The sequence below is a fragment of the Neoarius graeffei genome, chromosome 22, assembly GCF_027579695.1.
Source record: "Neoarius graeffei isolate fNeoGra1 chromosome 22, fNeoGra1.pri, whole genome shotgun sequence".
Classification (NCBI taxonomy): Eukaryota; Metazoa; Chordata; class Actinopteri; order Siluriformes; family Ariidae; genus Neoarius; species Neoarius graeffei.
In genome coordinates this window covers 6,700,869-6,715,231 of record NC_083590.1, presented here as the reverse complement: position 1 = coordinate 6,715,231, position 14,363 = coordinate 6,700,869, and the positions used below count along the sequence as shown (strand labels likewise).

Here is a 14,363-nt window from a genome sequence, read left to right as displayed (position 1 = left end):
ACCTTTTCTTCAGACATGGCTGCACTGGAGTGTTGTCCAAGCACTTGCTGATATCTGGAGAAAGATGAATACAGTAAATATGAGAGTGCGACTGAGAACAACATTTATTTATCATTATTTATTATATCTATTATTTGTATTTTATATTTATTAATTGGCGGCACGGTGGTGTAATGGTTAGCGCTGTCGCCTCACAGCAAGAAGGTCCTGGGTTCGAGCCCCGGGGCCGGCGAGGGCCTTTCTGTGTGGAGTTTGCATGTTCTCCCCGTGTCCGCATGGGTTTCCTCCGGGTGCTCCGGTTTCCCCCCCAGTCCAAAGACATGCAGGTTAGGTTAACTGGTGACTCTAAATTGACCATAGGTGTGAATGTGAGTGTGAATGGTTGTCTGTGTCTATGTGTCAGCCCTGTGATGACCTGGCGACTTGTCCAGGGTGAACCCCGCCTTTCGCCCGTAGTCAGCTGGGATAGGCTCCAGCTTGTGTGACCCTGTAGAAGGATAAAGCGGCTAGAGATTATGAGATTTATTAATTATTATTCAGACTTCACACTTTCAGGGTAGGCTATATGAATTGTAGGTCAACACTGCTCACACACATACATTTGTTCAACATCACAAACCTGATGGTGCTGTACTTGATATGCATGGTGAATCTGGTTGTCCCAATGACTTGTTGGGTTGTCCCTCATTCTGTCCCTCAATCTGATCCTGAATGTCTTCATCCTCACTCTCAGATTGCCTTTCAGATGCCTCACTTTCCACCTCTCCAACCACCACCTCTGGCTCTCTCTCCACCTCTGGCTGTCTCTCCTCTTTCATAATCTTCATCTTCCTTACTCTCTCTATGTTGCTTTTTGCCAACAGGGACAAAAAAGGACATAATGTTCTTCTTGCTCCTTTCCATGATGATAGCCTACAGTAGGTCTATACTAAAAAGTAAACGGAGAGGAATGTAGCCTCTACATATCACAAGGCCATTCAAGTTTTACAAGAAGGTTAAACACTGTCGGTTATTTTACCCATTTCCCAAAAATATTAAGTTAGGCTACTTATTGCTGTGCAACGCACTTTTAAGAAAGCGCAATAAAACGGATTTATTATTGTAGTGAACAACAACAGTAAAACACGGATATGTGCAAACACTGACGTTACGAAATTGAATAATTTTCCTTACCTTCGCCTCTTTGCAGTAGCCTAGTCCTTGCAGGGCTGCAATCTCTCACGTCCGAAGTTTACACACTGTAAAACAATATTTGTTGTTTTAACTTAAAAAAGTTAGTGCAAGGGTTGCCTTAAGGGCTGCCTTAAAATTTTGAGTTCACTGAAAATTAATATAGTAAGTTCACAACAATTTAACTTACTATGTGAATTCCAGTGAACTCAAAATTTTAAGGCAGCCCTTGCACTAACTTTTTTAAGTTAAAACAACAAATATTTTTTTTACAGTGCAATTCGCGCTGCTGCGGGTCTTTCTGCTGCAGGTAACAGTGTGCGTGTAGTGCTTTAAGGAGTCCGTGTAGAACACTCCGTCATGCCAGTTCCGATCTTCGAGCCAGCGCACGTCAAAATTAATAAATCTTGTTACCTGTTCAGCACAGGGGCCACAACAGGGGCCAGGAGCAATTTTACAGGGGCACTGGCCCCCCCGGCCCCCGTTTAAAACCGCCTATGGTGTAGTGGTTAGCGCTGTCGCCTCACAGTGCTAACCAGAAGGTCCAGGTTCGAGCCCCGTGGCCGGCGAGGGCCTTTCTGTGTGGAGTTTGCATTTTCTCCCCGTGTCCGCGTGGGTTTCCTCCGGGTGCTCCGGTTTCCCCCACAGTCCAAAGACATGCAGGTTAGGTTAACTGGTGACTCTAAATTGAGCGTAGGTGTGAATGTGAGTGTGAATGGTTGTCTGTGTCTATGTGTCAGCCCTATGATGACCTGGCGACTTGTCCAGGGTGAACCCCGCCTTTCGCCCGTAGTCAGCTGGGATAGGCTCCAGCTTGCCTGCGACCCTGTAGAAGGATAAAGCGGCTACAGATAATGAGATGAGATGAGATGAATTTTCTGTTCTGGTAAAAATGTACCTTCATGTACGGTAACACGTTCTAATATGCAAATGACGTGTCGACTTAATGAATATGCACATTCGCTTGTCACGTCACCTCAAGACCTCTTGCGACTTTTAAAGCATGCATCCGTTGCTTTTCTCTGAAGGCAGTGGGCCGGACCGGAGACCGGACCGATAAGGAGTGAAGCCTGCGCGCGCACATGGGGCTGGTTTTCCCAGAAGGTGAAAAGTTGATTTTGCTTTTACCAGGGAAATGTTGGGACCGAAAAATTTCTGGCAATGATGTCATTCAATCCCGCCGCCCACGGTTCCCCTCACGCGCCCCTCTGCACGCGCGCGCGCGCGCGTGTGTGTGTGATCCCTTATACGCTTTACGAGCACGAGCCCACCTTTTCCCGTTATTTCCTGCTTTCCGTCATACGGCCTTTAATGAAAGTGACTCATGCGCTGTGTTTTTTCTTTTCCTCCTTCTCCCAACTACAAACGACTGGGGGGAGAGAGAGAGAGAGAGAGAGAGAGAGAGAGAGAGAGAGAGAGAGAGAGAGGGGGGGGGCGGGGCACGCACTGCACGCACGCGCTCTCAGAGCACAGCGCGTGCATGTTGTGTTGTTTTTTTTTTTCTCCAGCAGGCACGCGCTGAAGCGCACACCGAGAGAGAGAGGGAGAGAGAGGGAGGGAGGGAGGGAGAGGGAGAGTGGGTGGATGTGTCGCAGATTTTAAAACTCGGTGAAAGCGGAGGGGAGCTCGCGCGCTCCACCGAAAATGCTAGCAATGGAAGAAGTGCGGGGATAAGCGCTGCGCACCGGGACGCTCGAGCTTCCGCACAGCAAAATAAAGTGAAACCGAGGGACGCGCGAGACGGTTAGAGCACTTAAACACTGAATTAAATAAGTGAAAGTGTGTGTGAAGGGGTGAGATGGAGCTGTCATCCATCGGAGAGCAAGTGTTCGCTGTGGAGTCCATCACCAAGAAGAGAGTGAGAAAGGTACACACACACACACACATCTGTCACATCTGTCAGCAGAATAAAGGCTTCACTGACACTTTGTACCGAGATGAAAAACAGTCCGCGCGCGTTACTTTCTCTTTCGGAGGGACGGGTTTGATACCAGCGGCACCGCGATACTTTCTCATTCCCCCGCTCAGGCTCGGTTCGGAGTTTTGCAGTGACCGAGCAGCCACAACATCAGCACCTCAGCTGGAATGACGTGTGCAACTTTTTTTTAACTGCTTGTTGTTGCTGCTGCTGCTGCACTTCTTTTTTCTCTTTCTCTTTTAGATCCGTCACACGCGCGCGCTGCTTTATCACCTCGGAATGGGAGATAAATATATACAGATAGAAAAATATGATGCTGATGCTGATTGTGTGATGTGTGTGTGATGTGTGTGTGTGTGTGTGTGTGTGTGATGTATGGATGATCTGAGCCTCCTCGCTGTGTGTGATGAAGGTGTGAGGAGTGCAGCGCGCGCCCAGGTATAGGCTGTGTGTATGTATGGGTCGCGTGCGCTCTCTCTCTCTCTCTCTCTCTCTCTCTGTGTCTCTCTCTCTCTCTCTCTCTCTCTGTGTCTCTCTCTCTGCCTGGCTACGCAGTTTGTTCACACGCGCACTGGGGGTCAAGGATAGCCGAAGGATCTCTCTCTCTCTCTCTCTCTCTCTCTCGGTGTTGCACTGAGCCCCGGACAAACTTCACCATAAAATAAACAGAATGTCAGTGAACATGTAAACATTCCTGAGGCGGGGGGTTGTTGTTGTTGTTGTTGTTGTGGTGGTGGTGGCGTCACGTGCTCCCTGAGTGCGACAGCAGCGTGTGATTCGCGTTCGGAACGTGACTTTAGAGGAGGGGGGTGGGGAGGGGCGGGGGGATGGCCGTTGCGTAACCGGGATGTTGTTTACATGTTTCCCATTGGCCCCGCCCACCGCCCGCCCGTCCATCCATCCATCCCAACCAACCATCCCATAAATGTTCTAGAACCCGCGTGGCGTGACGTCACAGCCAGCGGTAGCCTAGCGATAGGGACGCCTACGTCATAAAAAAAGAGGGGAAAAAAAAGAAAGGAAGGAAAAGAATAGAGTTCTCAGCGCGCGCAGGGGAAGAATTCAGGTCTTAAAGGGACAGGATCCATGTTTTTACTGTCAATGTGTGGAACATAATTCTAATAAAGCTTTCTCTCTGTCTGTCTCTCTCTCTCTCTCTCTCTCTCTGTCTATGTCTGTCTGTCTCTCTCTCTCTCTCTCTCTGTCTCTCTCTCAGGGAAATGTGGAGTATCTCCTGAAGTGGCAGGGGTGGCCTCCTAAGTGAGTAGAGTTAAAATTTCATCTTTGTCTTTTTAAAAACAAAACCCAGCCTCACACACACAATCCCCGAGATCACTACTAAACCCATGACCCTCTGTCAGAGCACTAATCGCCATGAAATGACGCGACCCCAGTGTGTATCGCTTCACTGTCAAACACGTCACTCTGACAGTACAGTAAGAGCCTGCTGTCCTTCACCTGTACAGCACACACTCGTCAGTAAAGGTGTATTCATATAAACCTGCACTACTGTCAGAGCTGCTGCTCGAGAGAATTAATCAACACCTGACCAATCAGAGTGCAGAACTCTCAGCACTGTGATGATAAAGGTATTACAGTCACCTGGGTGATGTTTTCATGCTCCTGTTTCCTGCACAGTCAGGTTCCTAATGCCACGGACACGTGAACTTGGACACGTGGTCTGTATTTTATTGTTTGGTGTTTTGTGTGGGTGAGAGACAGGGCAAAAGGGCAAAGTTTCCCTGGAGTTCACTCGCAAACACCAATTCACATGAGTTATAAAATAATCAGGTGTCTAAAGGTCTGTTTATTGCAGGTGTAATATTTTATAAGGTATAATATTTACAGACACAGAGAAGCATGATATGCAGTAAACATACACAGAGATGTAAACAAACAAAAAAGTTTTCTGGAAACTGTATAATAAAACTTTTATTACATCCACGAGTGAGACTAATCGGTGATTGAATTGCTTAATTTAATAATTTATTCATAATCAAATAGCAAATAAATATTGTAATGAACTTCAGCTAACTTTATTTGTGCGAACAATAAGACAATCGATTATGTTTAATAAACATATGCAGCTGGAGATGCACTCATTCCCTAAAGACACGCGCACACTTCTCGCCGTTCACTTTCGATATCGAGTGCCGATTGGACACTGAGGGTAAAGTCAAGTAGTTTTGTAATTTCCATGTTCCATGAACTCCTTCGATTCAGTGTGTGGCATTAAAGCGCTTATTTATTTAAAAACAAAATACTCGACTCTGCTCATGTGTTAGCTCACAGAACCATTTCTACAGCTTGATGTGTGTTTTTGAGAATAAATGTTTGACCGTGTTTGTATGTGTGTGTGTGTCAGGTACAGTACGTGGGAGCCAGAGGATAACATCCTGGACCCTCGGCTTGTTCTCGCCTTTGAGGAGAAGTGAGCGTCTCTCCTTACACTCCACATTAGCTGGAAAAATGCTGATCACAATCCTCCAGTTCCTCCTCCTTCTGTCTGTCTGTCCCCAAGCCTTATCGTCTTACTGTGTGTGTGTGTGTGTGTGTGTGTGTGTGTGTTAGGGAGGAGCGGGATAGAGCGCAGGCTCACAGGAGGAAAGGCCTGAGGCCCCGCAGACTCGTCTTACGGGTAAGAAGCTCTTCCCAGAAACCCATCTCTGTGTAACTTCCCTGATATCCTGCAGAAACACAACAGAGAACGAACACCACCATGCGCTTTAACCAGTCGCTGATGGATGATGTCATCAGTGTGCGCCTTCTATTCCTCTACTAACTACTGACCCCCTTCAGTTCCCTCAGTACAGGAACGCTCCAGATTTCAGTGCACAGAATTTTGTTCAGTGATTAAAGTGTTATTAAAATCACAGTGAGTAACAGAATTACAGTATTCTCATTTTTAATTTTAGATTTCATCATGTCCAGGAAAACGATTCTATTTTTTGATGGCTCATGCTGTACTCGTCCAGTTAAACGCTCTTCAGTGTACAGCACCACTAGCTAAAGGGCAGCGTACACACAGTCAGTGGCTGATAAAATAAAGACGAGTCACGGAGTACAGATTCATAGAAATATTAAAAAAAAAAAAAGGGATGCAAAATACCGAGTGGTTACGGATTTTAACACAGGTGATGTATTACAGCTGGTTAATTTTACAAACTATGCTACGAGTCGACAGAACAACACCACGGACGTCACAAAAACCATCTCCACAAAATGCAGGAAATAGTTTCAGCCAAGATACCAGAATTGTAAATTCAGTAAAAAAAAAAAAAAAAAAAAAAGCAAAAAAATTAAGACGGCTAAAACAATTAAAAGTTTGGATTGCCAAAGTTCATAATAAAAATATTTTATCTGCATTTGTATGTTTACTTTATTAATTTAATCTTTAATTTTAACTATTTATATCTCATGCAAAATATCACATATCCCTGAATAAAAGATCCGTGCTTTATACTTTATTTTTCCTGAATCCGTATTCCGTGACTCGTCCGTCTTTTGTAAACAGGACACAATGAAAGTTTCCACACTTGGTGTACAAGTCGCTAGCGAGTGACTCAGCGAGCACTTTATAGCTCATCAAACACACACGTCCAGAGTCAGAGAGCTCACAGAGGATCAGCACTAATCCACAGCGAAGGGGTTAAACGCGAGCAATCACTTTTCATCTGTTAGATCGTGTATATTACGACATCCGTGCTTGCTTAGAAACGTTGTCATGAACATCGGAAATCGTACACAGAAAATTAAAGTCAGAGAGTGATCTTTAGCAGTGATAATAGCCATGTTAGCTAAAGTTAGCTCCATGTTGTTTAGCTTGTAATTGCGTTTAGGAGCGGTGTGAGGTGTGTAGTGCCCTCTGCAGGCTGGGACAGGACCTGCAGCTAAAACACTTTCAAATACAGTTCAGGCTTTATTTACAACTCGGGTTTTTTTTTTTAAATAATGTAAGCTATAATTATTAAAGTCTATAAAGGCTTTGTTACAAACCACATTTTTGAAAGATAAATATTGTGGGACTGAGTTATTTTAAATCTGCTTAAAAGGATAGATAAAAACAAATGTATTCATTTATTATGATAATTATTTTTATTATTGTTTACTTGTGATTATTATATGCATTTGATGAAACTCCATGAAACTATTGTTATTTTTTAAACTATTTATTTACTTATCAGGAATAAAGAATGTGATTATACTGTATATGCCCAATTAAAAAAATTTACCAAATTTTTTATATATATATATATATATATATATATATATATATATATATATATAGTGGTGCTTGAAACTTTGTTAACCCTTGAGAATTTTCTATATTTCTGCATAAATATGACCTAAAACATCATCAGATTTTCACACAAGTCCTAAAAGTAGATCAAGAGAACCCAGTTAAACAAATGAGAGAAATTATAATACTTGGTCATTTATTTATTGAGGAAAATGATCCAATATTACATATCTGTGAGTGGCAAAAGTATGTGAACTTCTAGGCTTGGTAGTTAATTTGAAGGTGAAATTAGAGTTAGGTGTTTTCAATCAATGGGATGACAATCAGGTGTGAGCGGGCACCCTGTTTTATTTAAAGAACAGGGATCTATCAAAGTCTGATCTTCACAACATGTTTGTGGAAGTGCATCATGGCACGAACAAAGGAGATTTCTGAGGACCTCAGAAAAAGCGTTGTTGATGCTCATCAGGCTGGAAAAGGTCACAAAACCTAAAGAGTTTGGACTCCACCAATCCACAGTCAGACAGATTGTGTACAAATGGAGGAAATTCAAGACCGTTGTTACCCTCCCCAGGAGTGGCTGACCAACAAAGATCACTCCAAGAGCAAGGCGTGTAATAGTTGGCAGGTCACAAAGGACCCCAGGGTAACTTCTAAGCAACTGAAGGCCTCTCTCACATTGGCTAATGTTAATGTTCATGAGTCCACCATCAGGAGAACATTGAACAACAATGGTGTGCATGGCAGGGTTGCAAGGAGAAAGCCACTGCTCTCCAAAAAGAACATTGCTGCTCGTCTGCAGTTTGCTAAAGATCATGTGGCCAAGCCAGAAGGCTGTTGGAAAAATGTTTTGTGGACGGATGAGACCAAAATAGAACTTTTTGGTTTAAATGAGAAGCGTTATGTTTGGAGAAAGGAAAACACTGCATTCCAGCATAAGAACCTTATCCCATCTGTGAAACATGGTGGTGGTAGTATCATGGTTTGGGCCTGTTTTGCTGCATCTGGGCCAGGACGGCTTGCCATCATTGATGGAACAATGAATTCTGAATGATACCAGCGAATTCTAAAGGAAAATGTCGGGACATCTGTCCATGAACTGAATCTCAAGAGAAGGTGGGTCATGCAGCAAGACAACAACCCTAAGCACACAAGTCGTTCTACCAAAGAATGGTTAAAGAAGAATAAAGTTAATGTTTTGGAATGGCCAAGTCAAAGTCCTGACCTTAATCCAATCGAAATGTTGTGGAAGGACCTGAAGCGAGCAGTTCATGTGAGGAAACCCACCAACATCCCAGAGTTGAAGCTGTTCTGTATGGAGGAACGGGCTAAAATTCCTCCAAGCCAGTGTGCAGGACTGATCAACAGTTACCGCAAACGTTTAGTTGCAGTTATTGCTGCACAAGGGGGTCACACCAGATACTGAAAGCAAAGCTTCACATACTTTTGCCACTCACAGATATGTAATATTGAATCATTTTCCTCAATAAATAAATGACCAAGTATAATATTTTTGTCTCATTTGTTTAACTGGGTTGTCTTTATCTACTTTTAGGACTTGTGTGAAAATCTGATGATGTTTTAGGTCATATTTATGCAGAAATATAGAAAATTCTAAAGGGTTCACAAACTTTCAAGCACCACTGTGTGTGTATATATGAATGATGGACTCTATATTTATCCTGTAAACTGTAAAAGAAAAGCTTGTTTTTGTTGATGCAAAAATTTAAATATTTAATATACCCATTTATTTAAAAGATCGAATGGTATAATAATTGATTTACTTAATTTTTGAGACATGACAGTTACAGGAAGTTGTTTGTTGCGTGTTTTTCTCTTCATCGTGTAGAACATCTACACCATGGAGCTTCGAAGTGCTCAGAAGACTTCAGAGAAAGCCACTCCCCGATTCCGCCTGTCACTTGCCCGCTCCGTAGGGGCGGCGCTACAACACAATGGGCGGCGCTGCAGGAACGGTGAGGGTGGAGTCTACCACCACCGCCTTTTGAAGCGCAGGAGCAGGCAGTGTGTGTCCAAACGGTTGGAAATTGCAGGATCGCCACGGCAACGAACAGCGAGCATTGAGAAAGACGCAGCGGAGGAGGAGGGGGAAGAGTGGGAGGAAGAGGAGGAGCAGCAGGAGAAGAAAAGGAGGAAGGCAGAAAAAGAGGAACATCATGACATTCCACACGGTATGTGTAACACAGCATCGGCATGACAACTGTTGCTAAGATACAATGCATGTATGGTGCACTGAGGGGGGTCAGAGAGGCCACACTGAGTCTCTCGAGTCGTCACGATTCAGAGCTGGTGATCGGTGAAGAGCTAAATACAGCTCGCTAACTTGCTCTGCAGGAACGTGAGGATCTGAGCAGAGTTTTCAAAGCTGTTACCATCAAAACACACACACACGTGCTATACAACATATCGTGTCCTCAGGTATCTCAATACGATATTCCCGCTGTATCGCTCTCTCTCTGGTGACTCACTGTGGAAGTGCCATCTTGCCTGGAGACGTTCAGCATGAGATGAGAGATGAAACATCAGTGATCTATTGGTTATGATTTAATGTTGTGCAACATTCATGAGGAAAAAAACATGATGGAAAACAAGCACGTCCTAGAGGTGTACTCGCTGCAGTGCCAGTTACGTCATGCTTACTTTCATCAGCGGAGCGAAGCTGCAGAAGATGACAAACTGCAGTCATTAACACATCATTTTAACTGAGTTGTTTATGGATCAAAGAAAACATGTTATGAAAACCCTCAGAGATCAAACAACACATACAGTACAGAACAGAGTAAACATGTTTCATTTTTATCTGAGAGCATTAGATCAAGTCTGGAGCCTGAGATCCTCAAAGCCTCCGATTCCACATCCATAGAACCTCATTACATTACAGGCATTTAGCAGATACTCTTATCCAGAGTGATGTACAACACACCCAGAGCAGCCTGGGGTGCAGTTGGGGGTTTGATGCCTTGCTCAAGGGCACTTCAGCCATTGCTGCAGGTCCAAGGACTCAAACCAACAACCTTTTGGTCCCAAAGCTGCTTCTCTAACCATTAGGCCATGACTTCCCCCATGGCCTAGTCCCAGCCTCGGTATAATCTTCACAGCAGACACACCTTACCCCAAAAACTCCAGAAGACACCCTTTCGCTGCACAACTGAGAGACACAGGAAATCATTCCTACCTGTTGCTGTCAAGCTGTACAATGCCACTGTATAACTGTGGTACACTGTCTTACCATGTATACTGTATCCTTAACTCAGGTGCAATATATGTATGTAGGAATCATTGGATATAAAATCACTTCATTTTGCTTTTACTTAAGTTATTGAACTTATTGAAATGTATTTTATTTTTATTTATTCTTTTTTAAAGACTATTTTATCTTCTATTTTTAGACATGTTTACTTCTTCCTTGATTGAGGAGCTTGGTTGCAAATTTGAATTTCCCTCCGGGGATTAATAAAGTAATTCTGATTCTGATTTCAGTTCCTACACACACCATCAAGCAGCTTGGAACTATTAGCAAGATAGCTGACATTCAGAGTCAAAAAAGTCAAAGTCCTTCCCATGCCAGGACCTGATCTTCCCAAGCAGTCTCCCATCCCAATACTAACCAGACCTTTAAGGCGCATTGGGTGGTGCCAATCTCTGCTTCTATAGCTCTCTCGCCTATACAGCTAAGGTTACAGTGGGGGGGGGGGGGGGGGGGGGTCCTCTGGTAGAAAAAATGTGAAGGGAATTGAGTGAATGAACCATCATGGCTGAAGTGCCCTTGAGCAAGGCACCTAACCCCCAACTGTTCCCCAGGTGCTGTAGTGTAGCTACCCACTGCTCTGGGTATGTGCAAGCTGGATCCTATCCCAGCTGACTACGGGCGAAAGGCGGGGTTCACCCTGGACAAGTCGCCAGATCATCACAGGGCTGACACACAGACAAACAACCATTCACACTCACACCTACGGTCAATTTAGAGTCACCAGTTAACCTAACTTGCATGTCTTTGGACTGTGGGGGAAACCGGAGCACCCGGAGGAAACCCACGCGGACATGGGGAGAACATGCAAACTCCGCACAGAAAGGCCCCAGTCAGCCATTGGGCTCAAACCCAGAACCTTCTTGCTGTGACATGACCATGCTAACCACTACACCACAGTGCTGCCCCACTGTAGGAAATCACAATACCTCAATAAAACACCCACAGGAACATTATCCATCATTTCCAGATCGCAGGCTGCTGTGATAAGAGTAGTTCTGTAACGTTGTGCAGCCATCTTCTTTCCTGAACTTCTCGTTTCTCTCTCCCTCTCAGCCCAGGAGATGACAGAAGACCACGCCCCCTCAACACAGGAAGATGTCATCACAAACGGAAAACCAGAACACTGCGCTTCCTCCTCTGACCACGAGGCGGAGCCTTCCAGCACTGAGACCGCTTCGGCCGCAACAGCAACGGAGCAGTCAGCGAGCACTACTACCACAGACACTTCAGGGGGTGGAGTCTCCCAAGATCAACCTATGACTGACAAATTGCTGAAAAGCAGCTCAGGAGCAGGTGTGATCACAGACAGGGTCCAAAATCGAGCCTCGGTGATAACGGTGCGGCATTTGATTGACAGGTTTGCGCAGGACGAGGAGAGAGAGACAGGTGAGACAGACAGCAAAGCCAAGAGACAGACAGACAAGGACGAGGTCACGGCCGAATGCACCACGACCCTGCAGGTCAAAACGAACGAGTCTCAAGCACCTGAAAGCACACAGCATCCTGGGAAGGTGATCGTGACTAACGTGACGATTAACTCGCTGACGGTGACGTTTAAAGAGGCGGTGACGGCAGAAGGGTTTTTCAGTGGCTGCGGGCTGCAGGTCTGAAGGTTGAGGAGGAAACAGGAAACACACTTACAACCAAAAGTACTTCCTGTCAAATTGCTAATGTGGCTAGCGATCAAAGATGACTTAGCAAACCAATCTGAGTAACGCATGCTAGCTGGAAGTCGTTAGAAACGTTAGCATTTGAGGTGAAGTACGCCTTATTGATACAAGAGAGGGATTACAGGACCAGCCAATGTGTCGATGTAGTGAAGCCTTTCGCTGTATTTGCTTTACAGATACTCATCTGTTGTTTAAAAAAGGGTTACATTTCCGTCTCCGTCCTTTTGTTTTAGTGAAAATGTGAACCGTAGTGGAAGGATTTCCATGTTGCTGACAGTGATGCCTTTAAATGCACGCAAAAATCGAACGCCGTTTCCACTTAACGCATCGTTGGTGTTAACCGTTCCAGTAACATAAAAGAAAAAAATATATATATATGAAGACGTATACAAATTTAGTGCAAGTTTTTGTTTCAGAGACAACAATGACCCAATGACATCACCACCCTGTAGTTTCTCCAGCACTGTCCCTGTCGGAGAGAGGTGAAGGTTTCGCCGGCTCGGGTTTTGCTCTGAAGTCTTGCTGCATTTTTAACGAATCTGTATCGGTTCACATTACAGATGCCACTGCACAGGCTGTACCGACGTCTCGGCTGCATTCACAACGCGTTGGGTAACAGTGTGCTTTAGGTGTATCTCTAGCATGCGACAAAGTCGAGCTGAACTTTACTTCATGTGGTGAAACCGCAACCAAAAACAAGAGAGAGAGAGAGAGAGAGAGAGAAACATGCCGTTGTACAACTTGTTCATCGATGGAAAGGTTACATTTTTATTTGTATTTCCAATAAACAAAGTGATAAAATGTGTTTTGTGTCAAAGTTCATTCATGGATCATTGTTACTACATCAAAAGTTTAAAAACGACTCGATGGTTAAATACTTACGGGAAATTAATTTGAGTGTGAAAATGGTTACTGCTTTTCAGAAACGGTCTTTTAAAGGTGCATTCGGTAACATCTACCAGATTAAATCTAATGGTTACGTAAGTAGGTGGAGAAAAACAAGATTTGAATGATTTTTTTTTTTTTTTTTTACACCCTAACCCCACCTCCATGGTGGAACTTCTGGTACTTTTCAGTTTGTAAACACAGCGGGAGCTGAACTATGAGGTGGCTGCAGTTAGTATTCCGCGACACTCCAATGTCAAGCAGTGTTTTACAGTCGTACTGAATTAATGACGGACTGACACAGATGGATAAGGAAAAGAGACATGAAAACACACTCTGAACGATCACACTATCTAACAAGACTTAGCATGAGCAAGAACCGTCATAACATCATTTTCAACCACTATATAAAATTATAACACAAAATTCAGATAATAATAATAATAATAATAAGAAGAAATGAGGCTGTTCATACATGCAGTCATTCACTCTGTCTTTTCTTTGTAATAAGCAGTTACAAGCTCTAAGCTGTGGTATTAAGATGCCATCTGAGGGCGGAGTTAAAATGCTATGGGGTGTGTCTATAAGATGACAGGCAGGTGACTCATCCAAACACAAACAAGTGTGTTCTGGACCTGAAGACAGTTTTCCAAGCAGGTTTCCTCATCCATTTAATACTTTTGTCCTGAGTCCATGGTTTAAATCATTATTTTTTAAATCATTTCTACATACTTTACCATGTTGTTATTTGCATTAGTAAGAAATTAAAAAAATAGATATTGCACCTTTAAGAAGCATTGCATTAAAGGAGCTTAATTTGCAATTGTCATAAAATATAAGAGCCAGTTACATTCCAACTTGCAAAAGGAAAAGAAAAACCCTACAGGTTTAGCGGAGAAAAGTTCAAAGTCAAAATGGAAACCTGGATTAATTAATTAGTTTAATTTTAATTTAATTGAAGGCTCTTCTGTGCGCTCTGTTCACCTTTTATTAGTGGAACATCCAGCAGGGTATTATTCCAAACCCTTGTGGGAGTAAAATTCACTTCTGCTGTTTGTCTTTCATGACCTCTAGTGGTCCTAAACAGAAGCAATATATTTATATATATATTTTTTATTTAATCAGACCAAAATGTACAGTATAATCATAAACACATGTTTACACTTTTATAGTGACACCACAGCGCTGCTGAACTGCGGACTCTGACCT

At 43.6% G+C, this 14,363-nt stretch overlaps 1 protein-coding gene and 1 long non-coding RNA gene across 2 annotated transcripts; one reads left to right on the top strand and one right to left on the bottom strand.

The window, feature by feature from the left end:
• Positions 1 to 150: 150 nt before the first annotated feature.
• Positions 151 to 1,237, bottom strand: LOC132870347 (uncharacterized). Its single transcript, XR_009651094.1, has 3 exons — positions 1,174 to 1,237; positions 620 to 849; positions 151 to 487 (listed from the first exon to the last, which is right to left on the bottom strand). It is a non-coding gene; the product is annotated as an uncharacterized LOC132870347 (long non-coding RNA).
• A 1,507-nt stretch (positions 1,238 to 2,744) lies between these two features.
• On the top strand, positions 2,745 to 13,074 carry cbx7a (chromobox homolog 7a). The gene is made up of 6 exons (XM_060904270.1): positions 2,745 to 3,037; positions 4,305 to 4,348; positions 5,454 to 5,519; positions 5,660 to 5,726; positions 9,178 to 9,520; positions 11,653 to 13,074. Exons 1-6 carry the CDS (start codon positions 2,969 to 2,971, stop codon positions 12,207 to 12,209), a joined length of 1,146 nt encoding a protein of 381 aa, XP_060760253.1. The 5' UTR covers positions 2,745 to 2,968; the 3' UTR covers positions 12,210 to 13,074.
• The last annotated feature ends 1,289 nt before the right edge of the window (positions 13,075 to 14,363 follow it).

Excerpts from the sequence above, each read along its gene's own strand:
- cbx7a (XM_060904270.1), top strand. The coding sequence starts at position 2,969 with ATGGAGCTGTCATCCATCGGAGAGCAAGTGTTCGCTGTGGAGTCCATC. Across the intron at positions 3,038-4,304 it reads CCAAGAAGAGAGTGAGAAAG|GGAAATGTGGAGTATCTCCT; the intron begins GTACACACACAC and ends TCTCTCTCTCAG. Across the intron at positions 9,521-11,652 it reads ACATCATGACATTCCACACG|CCCAGGAGATGACAGAAGAC; the intron begins GTATGTGTAACA and ends TCTCCCTCTCAG.